Raw genomic sequence first — 27,335 nt, 5'->3', positions numbered from 1 at the left:
ACCTGGCTGAAGCCGGACGCTTAACCGACTGCGCCACCCAGGCGCCCCGGTTTGGCTTCTTTGAGGAAGAAAGCATTCCAAGAGCAGAATCTTGAATTTTTACGAAACACGCTCCCCCCACTCAACTATTGTAACTATGTTACTACTACGTTACCATTTCAAAGCATTCAACTTCGTTTTATTTATTTATTTATTTATTTATTTATTTATTTATTTATATTTTTAAAAAAAATTTTTTTTCAACGTTTATTTATTTTTGGGACAGAGAGAGACAGAGCATGAACGGGGGAGGGGCAGAGAGAGAGGGAGACACAGAATCGGAAACAGGCTCCAGGCTCTGAGCCGTCAGCCCAGAGCCCGACGCGGGGCTCGAACTCACGGACCGCGAGATCGTGACCTGGCTGAAGTCGGACGCTTAACCGACTGCGCCACCCAGGCGCTCCTCAACTTCGTTTTTAAAAGTAGCTTTTTTTTTTCTGTTTTCACTCATTTTTTTCAATTTACAAAATATTTAACTATGAAATTATAATTACAAAGACATTGGAATAAAAAGGCGAGAGAACTGTAAAATTGGTAACTGCTAACCACGTGAGCTATCTGGTGGGTGCAAAAGTAGGGACTAAAAAGGTACAGCTTTCCTCTTCCTTCCAGAACCTTCGGTGAATCTGAGTGTCAGCCCTAGGGGTTTTCAGGTGGAAGGGGAGGGTTGACTCAACTGAGGAGTCAGCCATGTGGTTGGATGCCAATCAGGAGAGATCACGCCATATACACGCACAACATATAATTTATTTACAAAAGATGAGATCATATTACACGTATGGCCTATGTTTTGGTTTATCATGTTGTTTATTTACATAACAATAAATACAGTCCAACATCATCCCTTTGAATGATTGCATAGTATTTCACTGTATGGATATACTACCTTCACCTTATCCCTTACTATGGCCTTTCGATTTTGTTTCGTTTTTCTTTTTTTTTTTTGGCACTTGTTTGTATTTTTATATATTTATTTGATTATTTCCTCAGGATAAATTTCTAGTAGCAGAATTGCTGCATCAAAGCATATTCATAGCATTAAGACTTTTGGTACATATTGCTACCAACTCTCTAGAAAACACATACCAATTTACACACCTCCAGCAATGTAACCCCCTAATTTTCCTATTGGCCCCATGACTGCTCCCCTCCTCATTCAGCCTCCTGGTGAGCAGTAAGGACTCTCAGGAGGAAAAGGTTTAAAGGGTGAGGTGAGGCTCCCCCACAGAAGTGTCACTGAACAGTGATACAAAAGCGGTAAGTTCACTAGAGACAGAAAATGTTTGGGGAAGGGAGAAAGTGGGGTGGGTCCCTTTCTTTCGTGGGACTTCAGGATAGCATCACGTGGCAGAGGGAGCCAATAATGGGACCCCCAAAGACCTGGATATGATGGCTAGCTCTGTTACTTAAAGGTTGTGTGACCTTTAGGCAGGTCATTTAACCTCTCCGAGTCTCCGTTTCTTCATCTGTAAAATAACATTATCTTCTGTGGGAGCATCTGTCTCTCGGAAACATACAGGTAGACATGTTGCAGCCTGACTTTCACCAGGGAATGGCTGCATTAGTGCAGGGAAGGGGTTGACCTTGGACTTCTGTGTGTATAACCGGGGTCGTATTTAGCTCCCAAGAACAAGTCTTTGCTTACTACCCAATTAGGGTCTTCACCTTGTATTTGATAACCATGCTGCACATACTCCCCATTCCTATCAAGCTGGGTCCAGATACAGCTGGAGACCTGAGTGGAGGGTAAGGGGAACAGGAAAAGTTGTGAGTGTCTAGGACAATTCCATCAGGTGTGTCTTTGGTTACCATTAGGATTACTTCAACACAACCTACCTGACCTTGAACTTCAGACTGAAGATTCCCGTGCCAAGCACTATACATGTATTGTTCTCACTATGGTCCTAGAAGTAGGCATTCCCATTTTATAGGTGAAAAAACTGGCTCGACGAGGTTTAGCAACTTTCCCAAGGTCACACAGCTGGAATGCAAATGAGCTGGGATGTGAACCAGTCTGTATGCAACAAAGCCTGGGCTCTTAGTCTTTGCCAACAACCCTGGGAAGCGGTGGGGGGTGGGGGTGGGGTGGGGGGGAGCGTCCAACACCCTTCTCGTTTTACAGAGCAGCAAGCTGAGCCTCAGAGCTTGTCAAGAGCACACACAGCTGGTCTGTAGCAGAAAGAAGCCTACAACCAGATCCCGGGGAAAGCAGGTCAGCTTGAGCTAGCTGGACCTAAAGGGGTCACCAAAATGTTTAGAGGTAGTTTTCTGACTCCAAATGTGGGAAGGAAGAAGAGACACTTTGATGTCTTGGATGGGGATTTGGCGGTCTTCACTTAAAGGCTTTTTGGGAAAAGCTGTGAAACACCTGTGCAGACAAGCCTGATTAGTCCCTTTCTTGATCTAAGGCAACCTTGAATTGCATACGCAGAGTGACAAACAATGTGTATGGAGTTGCCGGATAGCACCTTCTGTCATATCAGGGAAGACTTCCTGGAGGGGTGCATTTTCAATAGTCCCTGAAGGGTTGATACAATTCGAACAGAGCTGGTGACACCTGGATGCCTAGTAAGTGTACATGGCTACTGTAAGCCAAGCAAACCCTAGGGTAACATTTACATGCTTGGTGATGTTATTTTAAAACCATCCTTACTGAATGCATAGGCTGTGTTTGCTTGTGTTATTTTATTGAATGAAAAAGCAGAATGATCACCTATGTCGTAGGCCCATCCTCACTACCTCTGAACCTGACCTTCATAATCTCCTTGCACTGAGACCCCTCTACCTTTCTAGGCAAGGCTGTCCTCGACGGTCTCCCTACGAGTTCCTGTTGAGGACGTATCTTCTTTGGTCACCTACTTTAAGCACTTATAACTGCTTTCCCATCCATTACGTCATTTTATCCTGACACTGTCCTTAGAAAGTAGAGGTGCAGAGAGTATTCCCATTTTCCACATGAGAAAACCGAGGGTTCAAGGTAGGGGTAGCAGATACGTGTCAATTCACTTCGACTCTCTACAACATTGTGTTGAGGGTTCTGAGGTCAAGTCCAGGTGGTTAGCAAAAACTAGTGCTGTGGTCAATTAGCAATGTCTGCCCCGGGCACCAAAATGGAATCAAGTCACCCGTGCCGGTGAGTTAAAGAACTCAGGTTTCCCGATTCCCAGCCCCAGGACTTCCCCCTGTTGCGTGTTCCTTATAGAGGGCTTGTGGAAGGAGATGCAGGTATTCAGATACAGGTAGGGGATGGTACAGAGTAAATGGCCCTCCAAAAGATATCCATGTCCTAGTCCCTAGAACCTGTGAATGTGACCTCATATGACAAGATGACAGTGGGGGATGGTCTTTGTAGATGTGATTAAGTTAAGGATCTTGAGGTGAGGAAGATGATTCTGCATTATCCAAGCAGGCCCTGGATGCAATAATGTGTACACTTAAAAGAGGGAGGAAAGACAAGTTTTGCACACAGAGAAGAAGGTGATGTGAAATAGAGCTTAGATGGATTTGGAGATGTGTCCACTAGCCCAGGAATGCTGACAGCCGCCAGGAGTTGGAGGCAACAAGAAATGGATTCTTCCCTAGAGGCTTGGGGGGTAGTGGGGCTGGGCACGGAGCTCTGCCAGCACCTTGGCTTGGGCTCAGCGATACTGATTTTGAATCTCTGGGCTCCAGAACTGTCAGAGAAAACACTCCCATTGTTTTAAGCCACCAAGTTTGGGATAACTTGTTACGGCAGCCACAGGATACTAATATACTCAGTAAGTATTAATTTTACTTCTCTTCAAAGACTTCCTGAGCTCTGGAAAATACATTTGCACGTGTTATTTCATAATAAATAAGATGGATTCCCATACAGATTCCATTGCCAGGAAGAAAGACCTCCATTATGAGTAAATATGTTCAAGGCAGAATCTAATGCCTATTAGGACCCTGCTTAGATGTCTCCTGCCCAAGGATGTTTACTCTACATGAATACCACTTAAGAAGTAATCTTAATTCTGCTCCATTTCCTGCCAGAACAGTTATTTGTCTGAGGTTTTTTTCCATCCATCTTCAAAGGCCCACGGATGGGAGAATAGCATTCTGAACAAACGTAAGCCTTGGCTCCAAGGGCAAGTTGTGCCTCTACCTTCTGGGGGTGTTTTCGTGTATTTGTTCTGGAGGTATTAGGGGATTCAGTTCTTACTCCTTTGGGAAGAAGCTGGTAAGGAAGCAGAAGTTCAGCCTGCCATAAAATTAGTACACAGGCGGAATTAGTATCCAAGGCCAGCTAACTGGAAGCAATAAATCATGTCATCAATTAAATCTCATTCAGGGATGGATGTGTGTCGGGGAGGTTATGAAAGATGACTTGGGAGGGGTTTGGAATGTTAATATCTGAGGACTCAGAAGATGACTGCCATAGATAATTGCAATGCAAACATTAAAATGTGAATCACCATGATGCTTTTTTTTCTTTTTTTTTTTTAAATATTCTACACACACCACACTCGGGAGAAAACACCTGCCTCCAGAAGACACAGAAGAGCCATCAGGAAAATCATCGTCAAAAGAGCTTCAGGGAAGATTTTTACCAGGCTGGGCATCCTGATAGCTGGCTACTAGTTCTGGGTGCTCTCCGGGGCTGAATGTACTTAATCTAGCCCCTCCACCCCATTTCACTGATAAGAAGCCTGAGGCTTAGAGAACCTAAGTTTGGTGGTCTACAGTGAGCGAGTGTGTGGTAGAAACCTTACTCCTAGGCCTGTGCCCCTTCCTAGTGTCCACACTGCCTCCCAAGGCTGCTTGCCTTGTCAATGTCAACGTGGGCCTCATCTCCAGCCTTCCTCATACACCTACAGAATCAGGTTAATCTCTAACAGGAATTTGTTGGGTACGATGAAGAAACTGGCTGGGTAAGAAAAAAATACCACTTAGAGTGTGCTGATCTGGTTCATTAAGGGCCTCTACCGGTTACTCTTGGGAAACAAGGTTCAAATTGTGTTGGGGCACCAGCACAGATGGGAATGAGCAGGACTTCAGTAGGCCTTTAGTTAAGCCAGATCTTCTCCGGCCTAACATAGCCTCAGATCAGTGCTGCCTGTGTATACAGAAACCCTAAAGGCACCTCATTTCAGCTGCCCTCCTGGGAAAATCAGGGAAGCTTCCAGAAGTGCTATTTACCTGGTAGTGGCTAAGAGTAGAGATGTGGACGGTGTAAGTAGGGAAACAGGGCTGAGCAGAACTTTTTACTGTCCTGGCTAGATCTCTGCTATATCCAGGAGGTAAAGTTCAAAGACAGCAAGCACTTTTTTGTTTTGTTTTGTTTTTAAGATCACACGGTGAGTTAGCCAAGCTGGAACCTGAAATTAGACCATCTAAGTTCTTTTTTTTTTTTTTTAATTTTTTTTTTTAACATTTATTTATTTTTGAGACAGAAACAGAGCATGAATGGGGGAGGGTCAGAGAGAGAGGGAGACACAGAATCCGAAGCAGGCTCCAGGCTCTGAGCTGTCAGCACAGAGCCCGACGCGGGGCTCGAACTCACAGACTGTGAGATCATGACCCGAGCGCAAGCCGGACGCCCAACCGACTGAGCCACCCAGGCGCCCCCCAGACCTTCTAAGTTCTTAAGTCAAGCCCTATGTCCCACATGTCCCACAGGTAGCTTTCTAATTAAAGAAATCCCTTTTAGTTTGCCAATGGATGGTGGAGGAATAGCACATCATTCCTCCCAGGAGTCTCTGTTACCCTCTGGAATTAAAATACCATGACCTTAACAAGTAGAGAAAAGAAATTCCCAAGAGTTGAAGTATGTGTGTAACTTGCAACCACAACCGTCTCTGAAGGGTCACCTGGGGACTGACTGATGCAGATGCCCAAAGCCCAACTCCTTTATCTTGAGGCAGGGCAACCTCTGTGTTGCGATTTATATTCTGGAGCTCCCCATGACATCAGGAGGAGACCGGACTTTGCCAAAATCATATCCTTGCTCTGCTCCTCTTCCTCTCCTGTGCTTAATTAATCAGAGTTCTTCAGAGAAACAAAACCCAGAAAGAGAGGAGCAGAGATTTTAAGAATTGGCTTGTATGTGATTGTCAGAGCTCTCACTCTGAAATCTGTAGGGCAAGTGAGCAGGATGGAGATTCAGGTAGGAGTCGAGGTTGCAGGCTTGTGTCTGAGGGCTAGAATTTCTCTGTCGCAGTCTAGAGGCAGAATATCCTCTTCAGGAAACTCAGTCTTTCCTCCTGAGACCTTCAACTGATTAGATGAGGCCCACCCATGCTATATAGAACGATCTGCTTCACTTAAACTCAATTGATGACAAACGTTAATCACATCTAAACATATATCTTTAGGGGCGCCTGGGTGGCGCAGTCGGTTAAGCGTCCGACTTCAGCCAGGTCACGATCTCGCGGTCCGTGAGTTCGAGCCCCGCGTCAGGCTCTGGGCTGATGGCTCGGAGCCTGGAGCCTGTTTCCGATTCTGTGTCTCCCTCTCTCTCTGCCCTTCCCCCGTTCATGCTCTGTCTCTCTCTGTCCCAAAAATAAGTAAACGTTGAAAAAAAAAAATTTTAAACATATATCTTTATAGCAACATCTAAGCTGCTGTTTGACCAAACAACTGGTCGCCAGTCTAGCCAAGGTGACACATGAAATTAGGCATCGTGTCCCCTCACCTTAACAGGAGTTCCTGAGAGCACGCCCTTAATAAATCACTTTCACGTTAATCCTCATCTTATACTCAGCTTCCAGGGAACCTGCACTAAGAGCAACTGATGCTTTGTGTCCTGCTGCACTACCTGGTTTGTTTTAGGCTTGCTTTTGTATTGTCCACCCTTCCCCTCTAGACGTAAGTTCCTAGAGAGCGGGTTTTTTTCTGTCTTGCTTACTGCTATAGCCCCGGTCCCTAGAACAAGACTTAGCACACAACTGATTGGCTGGTCTTTTGCCTGCTTGCTCTCAGCCTCCATTTCTACTCTGCTTTGTTCTGCTCTGGACCTTAGGGAGGCTTGGACCCTGTAACTGCATTTTCCAGACTTTCCCGCCAAGAGGCTTTCAGATAGGCTCTATCAATTAGGCAATGGTGGGAGATTGGCAGACTGGAGGAGGCTCTTTTCCTGCTTTGGATTTGCATTAACATCTCCCCAGCAGGCATGGAGAGCAATAGGTAATTTTTGGCACTTCTGGAATTTGCATGTGAAGCTTCTTTCTCAGAGTCTGAGTAGCTCTCCAACATGGTCCTGGCACCAGCCTGCAGTGTATCCCCATTGGGGTCTTAGTTCCGGCCACCTTTGGGAAACCTCTAGGGCTCAAAGCACCAGCTCACCTCGCCCCTCCCACGTTCTGGACTCTGGTAGCACCACCTCTACCCTGCTCTTCTCCCATTCTTAGGGATGGCAGCTTCTTCCTGCATCACTAAGCTCTGGATTCACTCAAAGTTCGTCTTTTGCCTCCTCAGCCCTTCCAACGCTATATAGTCACTTTCCTATATTCAATTCCTTCTGTTTAAAATATCCAGAGGAAAAAAATAATACAATACAATAAAATATCCAGACAGGTATGTGTCCCATGACTGGATCCTCTCAACCCTGACTGATACTTTGATCATCAATAAATACTTGTTGAGAGAATAAATTGTATTGCCATACTAATGTTCTGATTGCTTGTAATTCAAAAGAAAGAAACATCTTTTCCGGCATCCAAAATCAAATTGCATGGAAGGACTCTGGCTGGGCCACATGCTCCTCCGTGCCTTGGACCAATCTCTCTGGGAGAAGGGCTGGAGCTCCCTGATTGGTTAGGCCTGGCTCACGAACTCGGGCCTGTAGCTCACAGCAGGCGTACTGACATTGACTGTCCCATCTGAACCACTTGCAGTGAGGGAGAGGCACTTCCCCAGTGAAACAGGGAACTGGACAGAAAACAACCCCAACATTTTACCACTATGGTAACTTTACAATCATCCGGGGGGAAATAGACATGTTGGCAAATTATTATCATATGATGAAGTGAAGCACAAGTATTCTAGGAGCACAGAGGAGCATTTACTCTACAAAACATGTCCACATACACAACATAAGTCGTTCCTTAAGAGGCCAGCCACCGAGAAGAAGGTACTTTCATCTTCATGTTACAGAATCTTCTTTGGCCTCTGTGACTGGTCTGTTGTCTCCTTTTTGATCCAAAGCCTTGTCTGCCCAGCTCCCTTGGCCAGGCCACATCAGCCTTTGCTTTCTTTCTACTTCTAAACATCTCAGTTCCATTCTTTTTTTAAGTAAAATCGTCCTGAAGGAGAAGCGATTGCAAGCAAGTTTTCCCTGGTCCCATGACAGCCATGGCACGGACCATTGTACAAAACACCCACCACGGGAGACACCACCCCAGATAGTCAACACACATTCCCTCATTTAGTCTTCTTCAAACCTTACCAACTACCAGTGGTGTCCCAGAAATATTGGGTGACTTGGCCCAGGTCTGTAGCAACTTTAAAAGAGTCAGGACATAAAGCTACCTCAGTCTGGCCCCCCAAACAGCAGCATTTCTCCTACTTTGTCTTCACGTCAATGGAGGAACGGTCGAGAGAACTGGGGATGTTTAACCAAGAGGTCAACACACATGGGGGTGTCATTATTCATTCAAATATCCAATGGGCTACGAGGTAGAAGAGAGAACTCACTGATTTTTTGTGGCTCCGAGAGCCAGAAACAGTGCCAACTACGTAAGTTACAGTAAGGTTAAGTTCTGCTCAATATAATCAAAATGGTAGAAGGGAGAGTGGGTGTTCAAGGAGATGGTGATGGGGTGCGCCTTTTGAGGGATGTGGGAGAATGAGAAAATCCTGATTCAGAGCAATTGAAGACCCTACACCTGTGAAACCACTCCTTGCTTTCTGCTCACCCCATTTCCTGAAGTTACAATTCTTGCAAGGGGTACCCAAGACTCTGGGTCAACTCCAGATGGTAAATCGATTTAAAAAACCAAATAAGTAAAGAGAACACATTGGTTGTTAAAAAAAAAAAAAAAAAACAAAAAAAAACCCCAAAAACCCACAAAAATGAGACCGTGTATTGATAATATAGACACACCACAGGGACGTTTTGCAAACTTGCATGCAACTCTGAGCATTTTAGGCTGCCTCAGACTTCTCTAGACTTTTAAATTTCATTTTATCATTTAAGAAGTACTCCATGCCTACCCAGTTAAGACTATACTGCTTGTTTGAAAAAAAATGTACTGATTTCAATATTCTGCCTCATACTCTACGTGAATTGCCAAAGAGAAGGACCCAGATGGGGCTGAGATGGGCAGAGGAGGTGGGGTGAAGGTGACAAGAGGGCGGGGTGGGAGTGTCTAGTTTGTGTCCTGTCTGGGAGGCATCTCATGAGCTTCCTTCTGTCTCCCTCTGCCCTCTGCCCTCTGCCCCTGGGTCCATGACCCCACATGTGCGCTGAAGTAGTGATGTGGTACTATTTCTCCTGTGGCAGGAGTCCATCTTGTCCTTCACCACGAGGAGACACCTGTAAGTGTCCATGCTCCCATGTTTGGGACTGGGATCAAACTAACTTGGCCTTGGAACTCAAGACCCCCTTCTTTCTTGTCTGCAGCATATGGCAAACTATGCAGATATTTCCATGGCGGATACTTTTAAGTGCTATGCAGGTATGCTGTGGCCAAAGTTCCATTCGCAGGTGAGGAAACTAAGACCTATAGAGTTCAATGTCTCGCCAATAACTGGCCATGTGAGGACTCGAAAGCTGACCCTCCCGACTCCTAGCCTGGCTCCTTGCACTACCCCATACATCTCCTTCACAGGCTGCTTAGTGGCATGGTTGACGGAGGAGGAAGCTGAGCTAGGGAAAGGCAGGGCTCTTGCTTCAGGATTTCTGTGCCTCTGTGACCCAGCTCTGATCACAGCTGGAGGGCTGGCCTCTGGTGCCCTGTATTCAAGTCACCAGTCTTGATTCTCCTTTCTGATTTGTCCACCCTCTCCCCTCCCGGAGTATATTCCAGCCTCGAGAGCTCTTCCTGGTCAGTGACAAGCAGGTAGCAGGTGCTGGGCCTGTAAGATCTTGTAGAGTCAGGGCTGGAGTCAATGTCACATATAAGTAGAAGTTGTGGGAAAGCAGAAATTGTGAGTACGGAGAGGGCCCCACGCTACAGTGAGAGCAGGACAGATGTCCAGAGCCGCAGAGACAAGAGAGAGAAACTAGTCACCATGGCTACCTCGGTTCTTGAGGGCACCTCAGTGCTCAACTCCAGTTCCACAAAGGATTTTGCCTCAGGCAATAGGGAGCCACAGAAGTTTCAAGGGAATGGTAGAATTTCATGTAATCATTTTATTCAATGTTCTGCCTCTCCTACCATCTCACCCATTGCCCTTGCTGATAACCCATACCTCCAGTGGTCAGATTCATCAGGAAGTCAGTGGGTTTGGGAATGAACTCAGTGCCTTCAGCTTGGGAAATCCAGATTTCGTCTGGACTCACCATCTATCCAAAGCACAGTGTGGAATTCTTTCATTCAGAAACTGAGATGACAGTTAACCAATTAGGCCTTCCCTGGTCCCTTCTATATTCTTGAACAACTTGCACCACAGCAGGCCAGCTTGGCTGGTTACCATGGACACCACTGTTGCTATAATTGGAGCCTGCTGGGCAGCAGCTAACAGCAGATTTTACCAGTTTCTTGTCTTCTAGTGAAGGCAGAGCCAATGGGAATGCAGCTCTCCTCATCAACACAAAGAGTTTAGTGTGTAGGGTAGGGTGGTGGTGGAAAGAGAAGAACAATTACTCCTATAAAATGTCACAAACCAATGTCCTTGCTGAAACAAGGAATAAATTTTGACCAGTAGAACTGTGGCCATTATATTTCCTGTAGTCATGAATATTTCGGAGTGGGATCATAATCAATGTTAGGGCTGAGTTTTCCCTAAGATCTCAGCTTTTCTCTGTTGTCTTGGTATCTAGTAACGGCCAACATTTACAGAGCACTTACTGTATGTACATTACATACATTCTTCCATTTAATCCAGACAACTAGTCTATGAAGAAAGTTCTCTCACTATTCCCATTTTATAGACGAGAGCATGTAGGCTCAAAGTGGTAAGGTCTCTTGCTAAGAGCACGCAAAAAGTGAGCCTCTAAAACTCATGTCCCAACTTGATTCTTCCAAGTAGGTGGGAAGTTTGAAAATACTTTTGAAAAAATACCTGTGGGAGGTTTTTAAAGGTCCTAGGCCCCAAACTTAATTCTTGTCAGTGACTGTATTGGCAAGGCCACAGCCTTGTCCCACAGGAGACAGCCCTGCCCCTGTTACCGGAAGTTCTGGGCCTGGGCTCTTCTAAAGTCTCTAGCCTGACACCCTGGGGAAATTGCTTAAGCTTACTGAATTACAGTCTATAAAGTGGAGTGCTAATCCCCACTCTGCTTACATCACAGGGATGTTATGCCTCAATCTAAGTAAAAGCGAAAGTGTTTTGCAAACTGTATAAAACCATAGATGGGATTCTTCAACTCAAGCCAACATTTTTTGAGCACTTAGCCCGGGTTGGGAAGTGTGCTAGGTGCCAGGTTATAAATAAAAATTAATAATTTTTATGCGCGGGGCGCCTGCGTGGCTCAGTCGGTTGGGCGTCCGACTTCGGCCCAGGTCATGATCTCACACTCTGTGAGTTCAAGCCCTGTGTCGGGCTCTGTGCTGACAGCTCAGAGCCTGGAGCCCGCTTCAGATTCTGTGTCTCCCCCTCTCTCTGCCCCTCCCCTCCTCATGCTCTCTCTCTGTCTCAAAAATCAATAAAAACATTAAAAACATTGAAAAAAATTAATAATATAGGATTGTTTGTTCACTCAACAACTGGGTATGGAGCTGAGTTCCCATGGACCAGGTACTGTGCTAAGCATCGGGAATGCATCTATGTCTGAATCAGGGCCGGGTTCTAGGCTCCCAGAACTGCTCATGATGTGCAGAGGAGATGTTCAAAACGTTCAACAATGTTCCATGGGTGCTGTTAGAAGAACTCCGGGTGCTATGGGGGCATCTAGCAGGGAGTCCTAACTTGATCTAGGAGTCCAGGCCTCCCCGAGGAAGTGATATTTAAGTGTCCTCCGGGAGCACAGAGACTAAGCGGGGACTGGGTATATAAACCAATAAATACAGAGCTATGATACATGGACATAGAAGGTAGAGAGGCAAGTCTTGCCACACCTGTATTAATCATATACACACACACACACACACACACACACACTAATCTGGTTAATCTGGCAAGTAAAATATAAGCTGTACACCATAGTCTCCTAATTCAGACCATATTAACTTAGAGTATCTCATTGCCAGATCTTGACGACTTGTATATAAAATGAAGGGAAAGAGTCACTTTCACTTTTTAACCATGAAGCTTTTCATACATAGAACACAAGAGACCGAGAAAGACTTGTAAGCAATCCCTGTCCCATCCCGCAACCCCCAGCCCTGAGAATCCGGGAGGTTGTTTACAGTTAGAAACTGAGGCTACTTGACAGTTGGCGAGGTAGCCTTGGAGCGCAGCCAGAAGAGTTGTCCTAATCTTATCTTCTCCGCTAACTTGTAGAAATGGTCTTAGACAGGTCCCTCCCTCCTCAAGCCTCAGTTTTCCCACCTGCACATAGCAGAAGTTGGGAAAGTCCTTTTGAGCTAGTTTTATGCGTTTATGAAAAGGACTTTTTGCCCTATCTCCCCAGGCTAATGTGGGTCCCTTGTTAGCACTTATCATTGTCTGTACTTCTTTTTCTTAAAAAAAGAAAACATCTGTTTATCTATTTCTATAAGTATTTGCCCTCTCCTGAAGACCTGACCTTCAGAAGAACAGAGACTCTGCTGTTTGCGACTGTACTCATATGTTTTAGCCTGTACCTGGCACATAGTAGGAGCTCAATAAATATTTGTGGCCCCAATGTTCCCGACGAGCACTCATCCCTACCCCAGCCCTGCTGGCTTGATACCAAAAAGCATTGGGCTGACAGATGTGTAGAGCTTTTTGACATTGCAAAGGGTCATTCCAGGGCCTTTGACATAATTACAAACCCAAAGCCCTGTTACAACAAACACTCCTTTCCTTTCCAAGGCTGTGGAAGAAATGAAGCCAGAATCACAAGTTCAGTCAGAATGAAGTCAGTTGCCACCCATAGTGTGACAGTAGGGATTAGCAAACCCTATTATGGAATTTGTCTCCAAAGCCAAGAATTGTTAAACGTTGTGAAATCAGTACTGCTTAGAGTGACTTATGGAGGTGAACCACATTTGATTTCCTTGTGTCAACCCTTACTTTGACTGTATTCATTCATTTGTTCATTTGTTCGGATAGCACTTCTTTTTAGGCTTTACTGTGTGCCGACTTTGAGCAGAACATGGTGAGATGTGTGCCAAGAGCCCATGGAGGGAAGTGCATCTACCCAAGAACTGCAAGGCTCATCTAAGATGTTAGTATCTGGGAACCCATTTGACTAAGGTCTGTCTCTTGCTGGGGTGCCTGGGTGGCTCAGTGGGTTAAGCATCCAATTTCAGCTCAGATCATGATCTCATAGTTTGTGAGTTCAAGCCCTGCGTTGGGCTCTGTGCTGACAGCTCAGAGCCTGGAGCCTGCTTTGGATTCTGTGTCTCCCCTCTCTGTCTGCCCCTCCCCTGCTCATGATCTGTCTCTGTCTCTTCTCTAAAAAAATAAATAAACATTAAAAAAAATTTTTTTTAAAAGTCTCTTGCTACTAAACAGTAAGCCTCAGGGAAACAGGGACTATTTTTTTTTTTTTTTTGTCTTGCTCAATATTGAACAGTACTTGGTACACAGTAGGAACTCAATATATAGTTGCAGAATGAGGGAAACAGTATCATCTAAAAGAGATCCAAAAAGTGCTATGGGGATTGGAAGGTAGAGCTTAGTCTCAGCTAGGGAAATTATATGATCAAAACTGAGTGCTTAGTGCTTAGTGCTTCCTGCAGCTGTTCTCAGCCCTATTTGACAATGGGGAAACTGCCACAGAGAGAGAAAATGATTTGTCTGGGGTCACACTGTGTTATGGGCTGAATTTTGTCCTCCTCCCATTCATATGTTGAAGTCTTATCACCTAGTACCTCAGAATGTGACAGTATCTGGAAGGAGCGTCTTTAAAGAGGCAAATAATTTAAAAATGCAGTCATAGGGGTGGGTCTTAATCTATATGACTAGTGCCCTTAAAGAAGAGGGGATTAGGACACAGACACCTATGAAGGGAAGAACCTTGCGAAGACACAGGGAGAAGATGGTTATCCATAGGCCAAGGAGAGAGGCCTCAGAAGAATCAACCCTGTTAGTATAACACCATGATCTGCTGTCCTCTAGAACTGTGAGAAAATAAACTTCTGTTGTTTAAGCCCCTCAGTGTGTGGTACTTGGGTATGGCAGCCCTAAGTGAACTAATATGCTCAATAAGTGATGGCAGAGTTAGGATGAGAAGTCAGGTCTGCTGAATCTCTCTCTTAAGCTCTCTACACGGCCCCACCCGGCTGGTCCAGTCAATGCTCCCCAACACCTGCTCCTGGTGAGGGCGAGAATGATGATGCTAACAGCTAACCCATATATAGTGCTTATCATGTACCAGTCACCCTTCTACGTACTTTACATACATTGGTTCATCTAATTCTCTCAACATGCTTGGGAAGTAAGTACTATGATTGTTCCATTTTTACAAATGACGAAACCGAAGACCAAATTGAGCAAACAGATTGAGCAACTCGCCCAAAACGCCCCAAAGCAGCCAGCTACTCAGTGCTCCAGGGGCTGAGAGCCACTCCAGGGCCTGCTCCTACCCTCCTGCTGTTCTACCGTGGTTTGTCTACATACCAAAGTAGTTTTTATTTATTTATTTTTTTAATTTTTTTTTTCAACATTTACTTATTTTTGGGACAGAGAGAGACAGAGCATGAATGGGGGAGGGGCAGAGAGAAAGGGAGACACAGAATTGGAAACAGGCTCCAGGCTCTGAGCCGTCAGCCCAGAGCCCGACGCGGGGCTCGAACTCACGGACCGCGAGATCGTGACCTGGCTGAAGTCGGACGCTTAACCGACTGCGCCACCCAGGCGCCCCACCAAAGTAGTTTTTAAACATGCGAGGTAATGGTGGCACTTCGGGCCTCACTGGGTTTGCTTTTATATAGCCATCCGTTGTGGCCATACTTACCCCGATCTGAAGCGGTTCAAAGGAGGCATAAAACAAATGAGCGGAGGGGAACTGGAGTCTTGCTAAAGAGTAGAGTGTTAGGATTTGTTTGTTCCAGAATCTTCCCATGTGTTAGGATATCAATCAGAAGCACTGAAGGAACGGATTTCAAGCATCCTGCAAGTTCAAAAACATCTTCTAATTCAGTTCTTGAAAGTGAAACAACCAAACGACTCCAGTCAAAGTCGCTTTGCAGTAAGAGACCTGGGTTTAAGTCCTCTCTTGACCACTAACCAGCTGTGTGACTTGGGTTTATATGCTTAGTTGGAGCTTCAGTTTTCTCTTTTGGGAGATGGGGGAACTAACACTCCTTTCGTGGATTAGACATAATATATACAAAAACACTGCCACGGGTGCCAGTACATAGTAAGTGATCAATAAACACTGCTCTTATTAGCTAAGCAAAATGACCACACCCAAAGGCTTTCTCCTCCATGAAGCCTTTCCCGATGTCTCATCCTAGCCTGTCCAAATTAATTGCTCACAGCTCTGGCTCTCCCAGGAAGTTGCTTACACTTCTATTGTCCTTCATTGTATCATAGAAGTTGATGACACGCCAATCATTCTGTCCATCCACTCAGTAAAATTATACTAATCATTTTCCGCATCCCAGTGCTGTGCTGGGCACTGGGAGTTCAGAGATGGGTGCCTGGGCACTCGCTTTTGCCCCTATCCAGCCCTGTTTTAGCTCTTGTTACCACATCCTTGCAGACTCCTTCAAAAAACTGAGGCTGTTAGTTTAGGCTGGGGAAAGGTGGATGGAAAGAGAGATATGTGCTAGCTATCTGCAAAATCCCAAAGGACATCACTCTGCGGAGGAGATATTACCAGAAGACAGATGTAGTTCCAGAGAACAGAATGGGCCGGTGGGGGACATCTCAGGAGATAACAGGAGGGCATTCCAAGAGAAAAAGATTCTTGTCAATTTTGCTTATAGCTCAAAGAGTTTGGGCTTTGGGGCAACTCGGGGCTATTGAGACCCTGTGCTCAATAGGCAGGGTCGTAATAATAATAATGACAACAACAAAGATTAAAGGGTTTTTTTAACATACGATTACATTGTATTATAGTATTTGTTATGGGAACCCCCATCACTTTGCTGGGTTTCTAGACACTTATTTTATCATTAAAACTATTTTTACAGAATAACGTTTTCAGTTCCTTTCCAGTTTAATTTATAAAGGTCTCAATCTGGTTCAGTTTGGCAACAGATATATTAAATAATAATTACAAAGGCTGTGTTAAGTGCTGGGCTAGAAGACTCCAGTGTTTTCTGGGGTCTGAGGTAAGAGAACCCCACTGCCCCAGTGGAGCTACCAAAGGGTGGGAACCAAGCCTTATCCTAGCTTCATAACTGTCCTTCAAGCTGAACAGAGTTTAGATGCCAGCTTCTTCAATGCAGTCCACAAAAGGGCATGGAGAACGCGGGGTGGGGGGTGGAGGGCTCTTACCCAATCTTCCCCTAGTCTGGGCAGTGAAACTCACATATTTTCTGTTTTGTATAAAAAAAAAAACAACAAAAAAAAAACCAAAAAAAAACCAGAGGCCCAGATGGTGGAAGTGACTTACTCAAGATCAAAAAGTGGAGAGTGGCAAATGTTTTAATAGTTAACACTTACTGATTCTTTATTATAATGTCAAACATTGGCTAAGGGGCTTTGCAGTTTTCTCTCATTTAATCCTCTGACAAGCTGTCAGGTAGTTACCCTTATTTTTCCCCATTTCACAGATGAGGAAATGAGGTAAAATAAGACATTTTCACAAGGTTATCTAGCTATTAAGTAGCCAAGTCTGCATTTGCTCTCAATAGGTGGTGGGTTGACTTTGGAATAACAGTCTGATCCTGGACGTGTGTTAGGGGGGCAGGATGAAGCGCGAGGGACAGGTGGACGCCTACCTGGGCGTGCACTGCACAATCTTGGCCTGGGGCTGGAAGCACAAGGAGGGGGCGGGTTAGGGGTGGGGCCTCCGAATCGCGGTTCCCCACTAGCTTCCCCGGCAGAGGAAAAGTCCCGCCCCGCACTTAAGAAAGGGCAGGGATTGGCTCTTCCGAGGGAGATTGGCAGCACAAAGCACGAAGGGGGCCGCGGCGGAGGCGGGGCCGCAAGCAGGAAGTGGGAGTGAAGGTGGCTCGAGCGGGTGGCCCGCGAGCTGCTACCACTACTTCGCCTGGTCGCGGCCGCCAGGGGCGAGATGGAGGGCCCGGGGCTGGGCTCGCAGGTGAGTGCGACCGGACGCTGGCGGTCTTGGGGCCGGGAGAGCGGCGGCGGCCACGGGGAGAGGGAAGGGCGTAGGTGTGAGGCGGCTCCTAACAGGGGCCTCCGGGGGCGGAGGGGCCTGGGCCGGGGAGGAGGAAGCATGGAGACGCCGAGAATGATGGCCGGGAATTCTCTCGGAGGCGACCGGAAAGAAAAGGCGAGGACACACGGGTGAGTGTCCTCCCGGCCCTCCAGCCTGCACGGTGGGCCAGGATGCCCCCCGGGACCGGTACCCCCGTGCCCGGCAGGGACCTCAGGGGCCTGGGAGTGGAGTGTGGCCGTTCCTGGGAGAGGTGTCGGGTGACACACCTGAGTTGGGCCAGCCTGTCTTGACCTTGGCCTGGAATCCGTGCGGTTCTCTTGATCTCTTTTTTCCGTGGAGTTGCCTGGGCACCTGCCTTCGCCCCACCCAGCCCTGTTCTAGCTTTTGTTCCCACATCCTTGCTGACTCTTTCAAAGAACTGAGGCTGTTGGCTTCTGCTGGGGGGAAGGTGGGTGGAAAGAGAGGTGGGTACCTGATAGCGATTTGCAGACCCCTCCCGTCCCCCCCCCCCCCCAAAAAAAAGAGGATGCTATTCTGTGGAGGAGACCCTACCAGAAGCCAGATGTAATTCCAGAGAACAGAACGGGCCAGTGGGGGACGTTACAGGAGATAACAGGAGGGCGTTCCGAGAGAACAAGATTTTTTGTCCTTTTTGCTTATGGCCCTTTCCCAGTGCCTAAAGTGCCGACTGACATGTTGTAGCTGTTCACTTAATGTTGGATCAATGAAGAATATCCAGATTCTGCCAACATTTAGTGAGTGCTTAGCATATACCAGAAGCTTTTATATGCATTATTTTATTCTGGAATTGAAGCATCGTGAAGAACATGATATTGTCTCCTTTTTTACTGAGGAGAAAACTGAAGCTGCCTCCAGTTGGAGTGAGCTACATCGCAGATTTTCGGCCCTTAATGGGACCCAAGCAGTTTGAGATGACTGGATTAGTCGGCCTCTGAAAAAAGAAGTGTTTACAATCCTTACAGTGTTTCTCATGCTTCCTCATTCCTGTCCTTCTTTAAGCAGCCTGATGTGGGTTTAAGAGAAAGAATAAAACATGTTTAAGAGAAAGGATAAAACAAGAGAATTTGTTAAGTTGTTCTTATCGTATTAGGTGTTCTTGCATTTTGACAGTGGGGAAAAAAAGGTTAGCAAGCCTGCTGGATTTTACAAAAGGGGGCAAGAGGGGGTATAGTTTCACCTGGAAGCTATGTCTTATTTTATTTCTCAGAGAATCTCAAGGAAAAGTTGAGAGAATTACCTGTCTTATGTTAATTACTGCCACTCATTGACAAAAGCCTTCAAGTGCTTAAAGTCCACTCCCTCGTGCTGAAGGGAAAGATAGCCCTTCCCCAGTTTCATGACAGGTGGAGGAAGACAATGATTCAGAGGTTGAAATTAATGGGGCATGGTAGAGTGGTCATTGTTAATAATAATTGTTGTTGTTAGTAATACCATAATAATAATAATAATTGTTTTTCAGTAATAAAGATTTCACCTGTATATGGTGCTCTACAGTTTGCAAAATATTTCCCCATGCTTGATCACTCTGACCCTGTGAGGTGGGGAGGGATTGTTATTCTGGTTTTAAAGATTAGAACTGACGCTCAAAATATCAGAGGCATTTGTTAAAAGTCAAATAGCTGCCAAGTGACAGAGTGAAGACTTCATTCTTTCTGCTACGTGCCAGGCACTGGTATAGGTGCTGGAGATAAATCAGTGAACAAAACAGGCAGAAACATTCCTGTTCTTGTTGGATTTGGTTCTGCTGATTCCAATTTCAGTGTTGTTGGGTTTTTTGTTTTTGTTTTTGCCAGAATTTGCTTATGCCATTTGGCCCCCAGTTTCCTCTCTGACCTCTTTTTCTTTTTTACTACTTTCTTGCTTGCTTAATCAACCCTAGCCACACTGGCCTCAAGACCTTTGTACTTTCTCTTCACTCTGGCTGGCGTACTCTTTCTTCCTATGCCCACATGGCTTATTCCCCCACCACTTTAAGGTTTTTGTCTTTTTTTTTTTTTTAATAAAGAGTGTTGCATTTTTTGAAAGTTTATTTATTTATTTTGAGAGAGAGAGCACAGCAGAGCCCGATGCATATTTTGTCTTGTTTGTTGTCTCTTTCCTTCCATTGAATGTAAGTTCTATGAGGGCAGTGATTTTTATCTGTTATGTTCGCTGCTGTGTGCCTAGCATCTAGAACAGTGCCTAGTATTGATGGGTACTCTGTAAACAAATGTCCAGTGAATGAACTTAGAAGCAACTCTGTACTTCTGTCAATGCCATGAGAAGTTTTAATGGTTATCTATTAGGTTTCTCTTTGTTTTATTTGATAATCTGGCAGGAATAGTGATCCTCATCAGAGTTTGAATATGATTTTTTAGATCTTGGGTTTCTTTTCAATTAATGCCCAGTGTAACTTTAATAGTACTTATTTACTATTTAGAAAAAAAATAATATGATTCATGATATCTCCATGTGAAAAATATATGATCCCTTATATCTTATATCTTATATTGTTATATCTTAAAATTGTTCTAGTTTTCTATTGCTGTGTAATAAACCACCCTAAAACATAGTGGTGTAAAACAACCCTTGTCATGCTCATGGACTGTGTGTCAGGAATTTGGACGGCATAGCAGAGATGGTTTGTTTCTGCTCTACTGCTAGAAAGCTTTTGCTAGAAAGACTCATAATCTGGAATACTTAGTAGCTGGGGTTAGTATCATCTGGTGGTGTCTTTACTCACATATCTGGCAGTTTATGTTGACTTTCAGCAGGAACACCTACATGTGGCCTGGGCTTCTGCACAGCATGGTGGCTGGGTTCTAAGAGTGAGCATCTCAAGAGACAGAGAGAGGAAGCTGACAGTTTCTAAGACCTGGGCCTGCAAACTGGTGAAGCATCAACTTTTGTGGTATTTGATTAGTGAGGCAGTCACAGAGCTGAGATTTGAGAGGAAGGGACACAGACCCTCTCCTCTTGATGGAGAGGTATCAAAGAATTTAGGGACTTTGTTGTAAAAATCACCACAGATGTATCCATATCTCTGTTACATAATTTTCATAATGTCTTGTTCTTCCCTGTGAGGGAGATTATTGAGCCAGCTACCTGTTTCTTGGTATCCTTTGTACTTTTTTAAAAAATTAAGTGTATTTATTTAATTTTAGAGAAACAGAGATAGCCCAAATGGGAGAAGGGGGGGGGGGGGAGAGAGAGAGAGAGAGAGAGAGAGAGAGAGAATCCCAGGTAGGCTCTTTGCTGCCAGTATAGAGCCCTATGTGGGGCTTGAACGCGTGAAACCATGTTGATCATGACCTCAGCCAAAATCAAGAGTGGGATGCTTAACTGACTGAGCCACCCAGGTGCCCCATCCTTTTTACTTTTTTTGAATCTTGCCTGTTGTGTTCACTGCCATATCCGTGTGTCTAGAACAATGCCTGGCACATATAGGGCGTTCAGTAAACATCTGATGAGTAAATGAATGGATTGCAGCTGGAATTGTCTTATTCCCTAATTACCCAATACAGATCTTCCTCCAGTTACAAAGGGTTTACATCCAATAAACCCATCATAAGTTGAAAGTGCATTTATTACATCTAACCTACTGAACATCATAACTTCGCTTGACCCACCTAAATGTGTTCAGAACACTTCCATTAGCCTGCAGTCAGGCAAAATCATCTAACACAAAGCCTATTTTATAATAAAGTGTTGAATATGTCATGTAATTTATTGAATGCAGTATTGAAAGTTAAAAACAGAATGGTTATATTGGGTACACTACGGTTGAAAGCGTATTGGTTATTCACACTTGTGATCGCATGGCTGAGTGGGAGCCGTGCCCAGCATCACAAGCATCCTACCATGTATCACTAGCCCTGGGAAAGATTAAAATTCAAAGGACAGTTCCTGCTGAATGCATATTATTTTCACATCATCATGAAGCTGAAAAACCTAAGTTGAACAGTTGTAGGTTGGGGACCATCTGTATTGGGATTGGTACCTAGCAGGTGTTCTTTACATTTCTCTGAATGAATGGTTAATGAGAACTCTTATGAGTTTGCTGCCATCATGAGAATTTGCCTAGTCTCTTCTGTTACCTTAACATTGTAGGTAGCCAGATAGCAGTGGAGCTTTCACTGCTGTAAAGGATGTTTGTTTATGTGAAAAGTCTTTGTCAGTGCACATTTCAGTAATGACTGTTGTAACAGCTCCTCTTAGATCCATACGGCATGGATGTGGAAGAAACTTTATAGCGATGCTGATCAGTTCTTTGCCTTTTACAAATGTTAACACTGAAGCCAAAAATAACCAGCATTCGCCAACATTCACCAACATGAAATCTGAGACTTTGGCCTTGTTCTCAAGGGGTTTACATTTCAACAAGGTAAAAATGAAATCAGAGAATACTTACACATTTTTTTTTTTTTTTTTGATAACTAGAGGGTAATTTCTAAGAAGGATTTATTATCTTGCTTTAGTCTTGGTGATAGGAATGTATGGTTGCTTTCCGTAAACAGTTTTATGTGACTGCCCCCAAAGTTGACCTCCCCCAAAACAGATCATTCCCTTTCTCAATGGAAGCTCTTGTAAAATTTTGGGGGTGTGTGATGTCCAAAGCAAAGGAGATCTTTAAGCTGCTTTGATCATGCATTCCTATCAGTAAAACAGTTTTGAGCTTGTACCCCCAGAGTAAAACCCTACCATAATGTGAAAAGCGGAATCCCACATTTTCATTTTTGTAAAACATCATGTGCTGTGAAATTAATGGAATGATAAATGAAGCCTGCACTGCACGCTGCACGGTCCACATCATCCAGGTACTGGCTGCAGTTTGTTAGTCACTTGTTGGGAATTGATCACTCTAACTTACACATTGATGGCACAGTTCTGTGTTATGTGGTCGGTCAGCTGGGACTTAAAAAGTTCAGCTTCCCTCTGTTTGATGTACATGGGGGCTGGGGACAGGAACCCTTTGCTGAATTCGTATCGTCACAGGGCATGCTATTATAAGATCTGACAGTATGTTTCTAAATTATATTCGTTGACTGACAGCTCTGTTATATACCTATGGTAAGGTTTCGAGCTAAAAATAATAAATATAAACCTGTTTCAAAGTAGTCCTTTTGATTAATTTTGATTTTTTTTTTTTTTTTTTTTTGGTAGGGAGACTGGCTTTTTGTTAGATCAGATTAGATTGTCTTTGCTTTTACTTTAGGTTATACTGAAGGTACTATGAATAAAAGTATCAGCTCTGCTATTTTCTTGTTTGCTTGTACTTATGCTTATTATTACCCTACTTCACGGCTTCTTTGTAGGAATCAATTTAAGCCACTTGCTTATTTCCGGAGGAGTAAGTTAAAATGAGATAATGTAACTTGAAAATGAACTTAACCTGATAGATACTGCAGTATGCTGAAGGTCCCACTGTCAGCCCCTCCGGGTGGTGGAACTTCTACTCTGCCCCGCCCTGCCCCCCCTCCCCTCCCCCCCCCCCCCCCCCCCCCCCCCCCCGTACTTTGTAAATAGGCTGTAAAAGAGTGACTGGCTTGACATTTGAATCAAAAGAGGCTGGCAGTGCTAAAATTAGTAAAGCTTAAAGAACCGGATTTGTAAATTTTTGTGGTTTTCCCTTTTTAAAAAAAAAAAAGATAAAAATCATTATAATAGAAGCTTTAACATGTTCTCTCATTACCCAGTGGGTCACTGCATATGTGGCCTTGATTGGCCTTGCCTGACTTTGGAGATCACTGACTTTGAAAACAGGCTTTGAATTTATATGATCATTTTTTAGGTTTACTCTGACCTCGATTTTGGCAAAAAATGATGATGTGAACAGATGGTAGCTTCTGTTCTTTAGGCTTTACCACCCATTTTTGCCACTTAATCACATGTTGCCTTGCATTATCACTTTACTCTGTTTGTCTCTATTAGACTCTATTAGACTAAACTCCTGGAGGATAGATACCCATGTCTTCTGTGCCCCTAGCATAATGCTTTGTATACCATAAATACACAGTAATTAATTGTTGAAAAAAATAAATGCTCTTAATTGTGGATATTCTTTACATTGAAATGTGTAATCCTCCTCAACTTTCTACATGAAAAATGAAGCTGATGTTAAGGCATTAAGAGCAGCAAAAAAATTTGTATCTGTGGAATGAGTAAATTTCTGCATTGAAAAATCTGTGTCTAAACAAAAGGTTAATCTTCCTAACATACAAATGGGGAAAGATACACAATCCACTAGAAAAACAGTAGACTGTGAAAAGGGAGTCCACAAAAGAAAAAAATATGAAAGCCAATAAACATAACACAGATTCATTAGCAACCAGGGGCATACAAATGAAAAACAAGATGCTGTTTTTAGCTATTGGATTGGAAAGATAGTAAAATGATTGATAATGTTCAGTTATGGGGAGGTTTGTAGGGAAAAAAGAATACTCACATACTTGCTGCAGAGTGCAAAATGGGGAGAGTAGTTGCTCAGTATCTATTTATGTTTCAGCATATATTTTCTGGCCCAGCAGTCCTACTTTGGGAAATCAATGCTGTAAAATGTATAGGGTGTTTTCTGTAGGGTTCTTTATAGAAGTGAAGGCTGAAGTTAGTCTGCATCTGTGAATAGCACCGAGTTTGGGGGCGCCAACCCCCACACAGTAAAAAAAAATCCACGTGTAACTTCTGACTCCCTAAAAACTCAAGTACTAATAGCTTGCTTTTGAAGCCTTACTGATAAGATGAATAGTTGATTAACACATATTTTGTATGTTATATGTATTATATGCTGTATTCTTACAATAAAGTAAGATAGAGAAAAAATGTTAATAAGTCATAAGGAAGAGAGAATACATTTCAGTAGTATACTGTGTTTATAAAAAAAAAAAAAATCCGTGTGTAATTGGGCCTGTGTAGTTCAAACCCGAATTATTCAAGGGTCAGCTATATACATAATGAGGAAGGATACACCAAACTGCTAATAATATTTTTTAGGGGGCTGCAAGATTAGAGGGAAAATAGTCCAGATTGTTTACCCTTTGTTCACTTTTATATTGCTAGATTTTTTAGATGAATATGAATCATTTTGTAATTTAAAAAATTAATGTTGATGTAAAAAGTAGACTGACTACTCTGTCAACTTTAACTACATCTGCTATTTACTGACACACTAATAATTCTGAGCATAGTTCAACTCTTTCCTCAACAGCTTGTCTTCCAATTGGATATCGTTACAATTGTTGTGATATGATGAAAAGAATCCTAAAGTGATATTCTTATTTATGTTTTGATCTCACTACCTATATGTTTATTTTTAGCTGTGTATGAGTATGCTTGTGTGTAGAGTGTCAGGTAGTGAGGCTGAATCCACCAGCTAAAGCAGAAGTTACCTATTGAAAGAGCATTTGTGGCTGTGGTTCTGGGTAAGGTGGAATACGTGTGCTCCGCCCTGCCGATCCCACTGAACGCACCGGGCACAATGTAAGTAGCAGCCGTTTAAGGATTCGGAAAAGTAAATTGTAACAGGTAGATTGCAGGGAAGGGTCAGAATTCAAAAAAATCACTGAACCAGGAGCGAATTTACATTTTTTTTTTCCCATTGGGGGTTCCCTCCCCTGTTCCCCCCTCATGCTTGAACTCGAACCATGGAGATGAGCATCAGTGCAGACAGAATGCTCTGTGAGAAGCCTTCTAGTTCAGGTTCAAGGAGCAAGAAGAAGGTCTCTTGGCAGCACAAGCACCTGAAACTCTGTGGGAGGAAAACTTCCTCTTTGAACAGAGGAGTTGTGGTCCCAAGATAGCTCTTCTTAGAAGTGACACCAAAAGCATGATACATGAAAGAAAAAAATTGATAAATGGGACTTCATCAAAATTAAAAGTTTTTGCTATATAAAAGATTTTTAACAAGTGGGAAAATAAACTACAGACTGGGAGAAAATATTTGCAAATCTCGTGTCTAGCAAAGAACTTGTGTCTAGAATGTATAATGTGAAGAACTCTCAAAACTTAACAGTAAGAAGACAAACAGCCCAGTTAATAAATGGGTAAAAGACAATTCACCAAAGTAAGTAAACAGATGACAATAACCACATGAAAAGATACTCAACTTCAGCCATTAAGGGATATGCAAATTAAGACCATGACTATGTATTGCTACAGATCTATTACACTGACCATACCTGGCGCCCGTGGGCATGTAGAGCAGTGGGCACTCTCATACATTGTTAGTGGCAATGCAAAGTGGTATAGCCACTCTGAAAAATAATTTGATGATTTCTTATAAATTTAATGTATACTTACCAGATGGCCAAGCAGTCTCACTCTTAGAAGCAAAAACATATGTTCATACAAAAGCTTTGTTGGATGAATGGTTATAGCTGCTCTATTTATAATTGCCAAAAGCTGGAAACAGCTCACATGGGTTGTCTGAAAGGATAAACTGATATATTCATATAATGGAATACTATACAGCAAGGAAAGAACTGTTAATAACATAAAACCACTTGGATGAATGTTAAAACTATTATGTTAACTGAAAGAAGCCAGTCTCAGAAGATTATGTACTATATAATTCCATATGACATTCTGGGAAATATGAAACTAGTGATGAAGAACATATCAGTAATTGCCAGGAGTTGAGATTGGAGGGGAGGGTATGACAACAAAGGAATATCCCAGTGGAGTTTTTTGAGGTGTTGGAACTGTGTTGTATCTTGATTTTGGTGGTGGGTTACACAACTCTATATACATAATGTGTTAAAATTCATAGAACTACATACCAAAAAGTCAATTTTATTGTAAGTTAACTTAAAAAAAGACAAGGCTGTTTCCTCTTTTAGTAAACCCATTGAGGGGTTATAGACTTAGTAAAACTATCATTTCTTAAACCTTTTTTGGAACTGTTGGAGAATTGACTTAGGCATATTATTTTAAATATCTTCAGTTTTTCTATTCCTAATGTGTATTTATCCCTTGAGAATAGTGGGTTTTTTGTTTTTGTTTTTGTTTTTGGTGGGGGGCTGTTTGTAAACAGTGAAAAGTTCAGAGAGATAGGTCTGATGAATAAGGTGGGTGAAGGCTGGATAACCTTATGGTAAAGCACAAGAAGGAATGATGAAATAATTAGCCAGTTTCAATTTCTAGGAATGGTTTGCTAGATACTTGATGTGAACCTCCCCCTTGAATGTAATTAAAAATGCTGGATATGATAGAAAATGATCTTAAGTATTTTATATTTTTGATGCTATTTGAATTTTATAAAGATTGCTTAGATCTCCTACGTATATGATCCTGTTGTCTGCAGATAAAGATAGACTTGTTTCTTTTCTAATCTGTATGCATTTTATTTCTTTTCCTTACTCTATTATTCTGTCTAGGACTTCAGTACAATGTTGATTAAAATTGGGGTGCCTGGCTGGCTCCGTTGGTGGAGCAAGCGACTCTTGATCTTGGGGTTGTGAGTTCAAGCCCCATGTTGGGCGTAGAGCCTAGTTAAAAAAAAAAAAAAAAAAGAAGAAGTGGTGATAGCAGACATCCTTGCTCTTTCAGCCTTCAGAGTTAAAGTATGCAGTCTTTTGCCACAAAGTGTGTGTTAGCTGTTGATTTCTCATCCTGTACCTCTTTATCGGGTTAAGGAAGTTCCGTTCTTCCCCTGCTGTGCCAGGAATTTTTATTCAAGAGTTTTTATCATGCATGGGTGTTGAATTTTGTCAACTGCTTTTTTCCTACTGAAATGAATGTATTTTTTTCCTTTATTCTTTTAATATGGTGAGTCACATTGATTTGTTTT

General features: G+C 43.4%; 1 protein-coding gene across 4 annotated transcripts in view; it reads left to right on the top strand.

The window, feature by feature from the left end:
• The first annotated feature begins 17,336 nt into the window (after positions 1 to 17,336).
• ZDHHC13 (zDHHC palmitoyltransferase 13) overlaps positions 17,337 to 27,335 on the top strand; it is a 52,009-nt gene continuing 42,010 nt past the window's right edge. For 2 of the 4 annotated variants that reach the window (XM_086677820.1, XM_086677821.1), the window contains exon 1: positions 21,760 to 21,935. In XM_086677820.1, coding sequence (XP_086533946.1) covers positions 21,807 to 21,935 — 129 coding nt within the window. In that variant the 5' untranslated portion in view covers positions 21,760 to 21,806. Of the gene's footprint in view, positions 17,471 to 21,759; positions 21,936 to 27,335 lie in introns of those variants that run through there. The other 2 variants (XM_086677822.1, XM_086677823.1) reach the window with 2 other exon arrangements.

The sequence above is a fragment of the Puma concolor genome, chromosome D1 (genome assembly GCF_028749965.1).
Source record: "Puma concolor isolate L17-30 chromosome D1, mPumCon1.1.hap2, whole genome shotgun sequence".
In the NCBI taxonomy this organism is placed as follows: Eukaryota; Metazoa; Chordata; class Mammalia; order Carnivora; family Felidae; genus Puma; species Puma concolor.
This window is presented reverse-complemented; position numbering and strand designations above follow the sequence as displayed.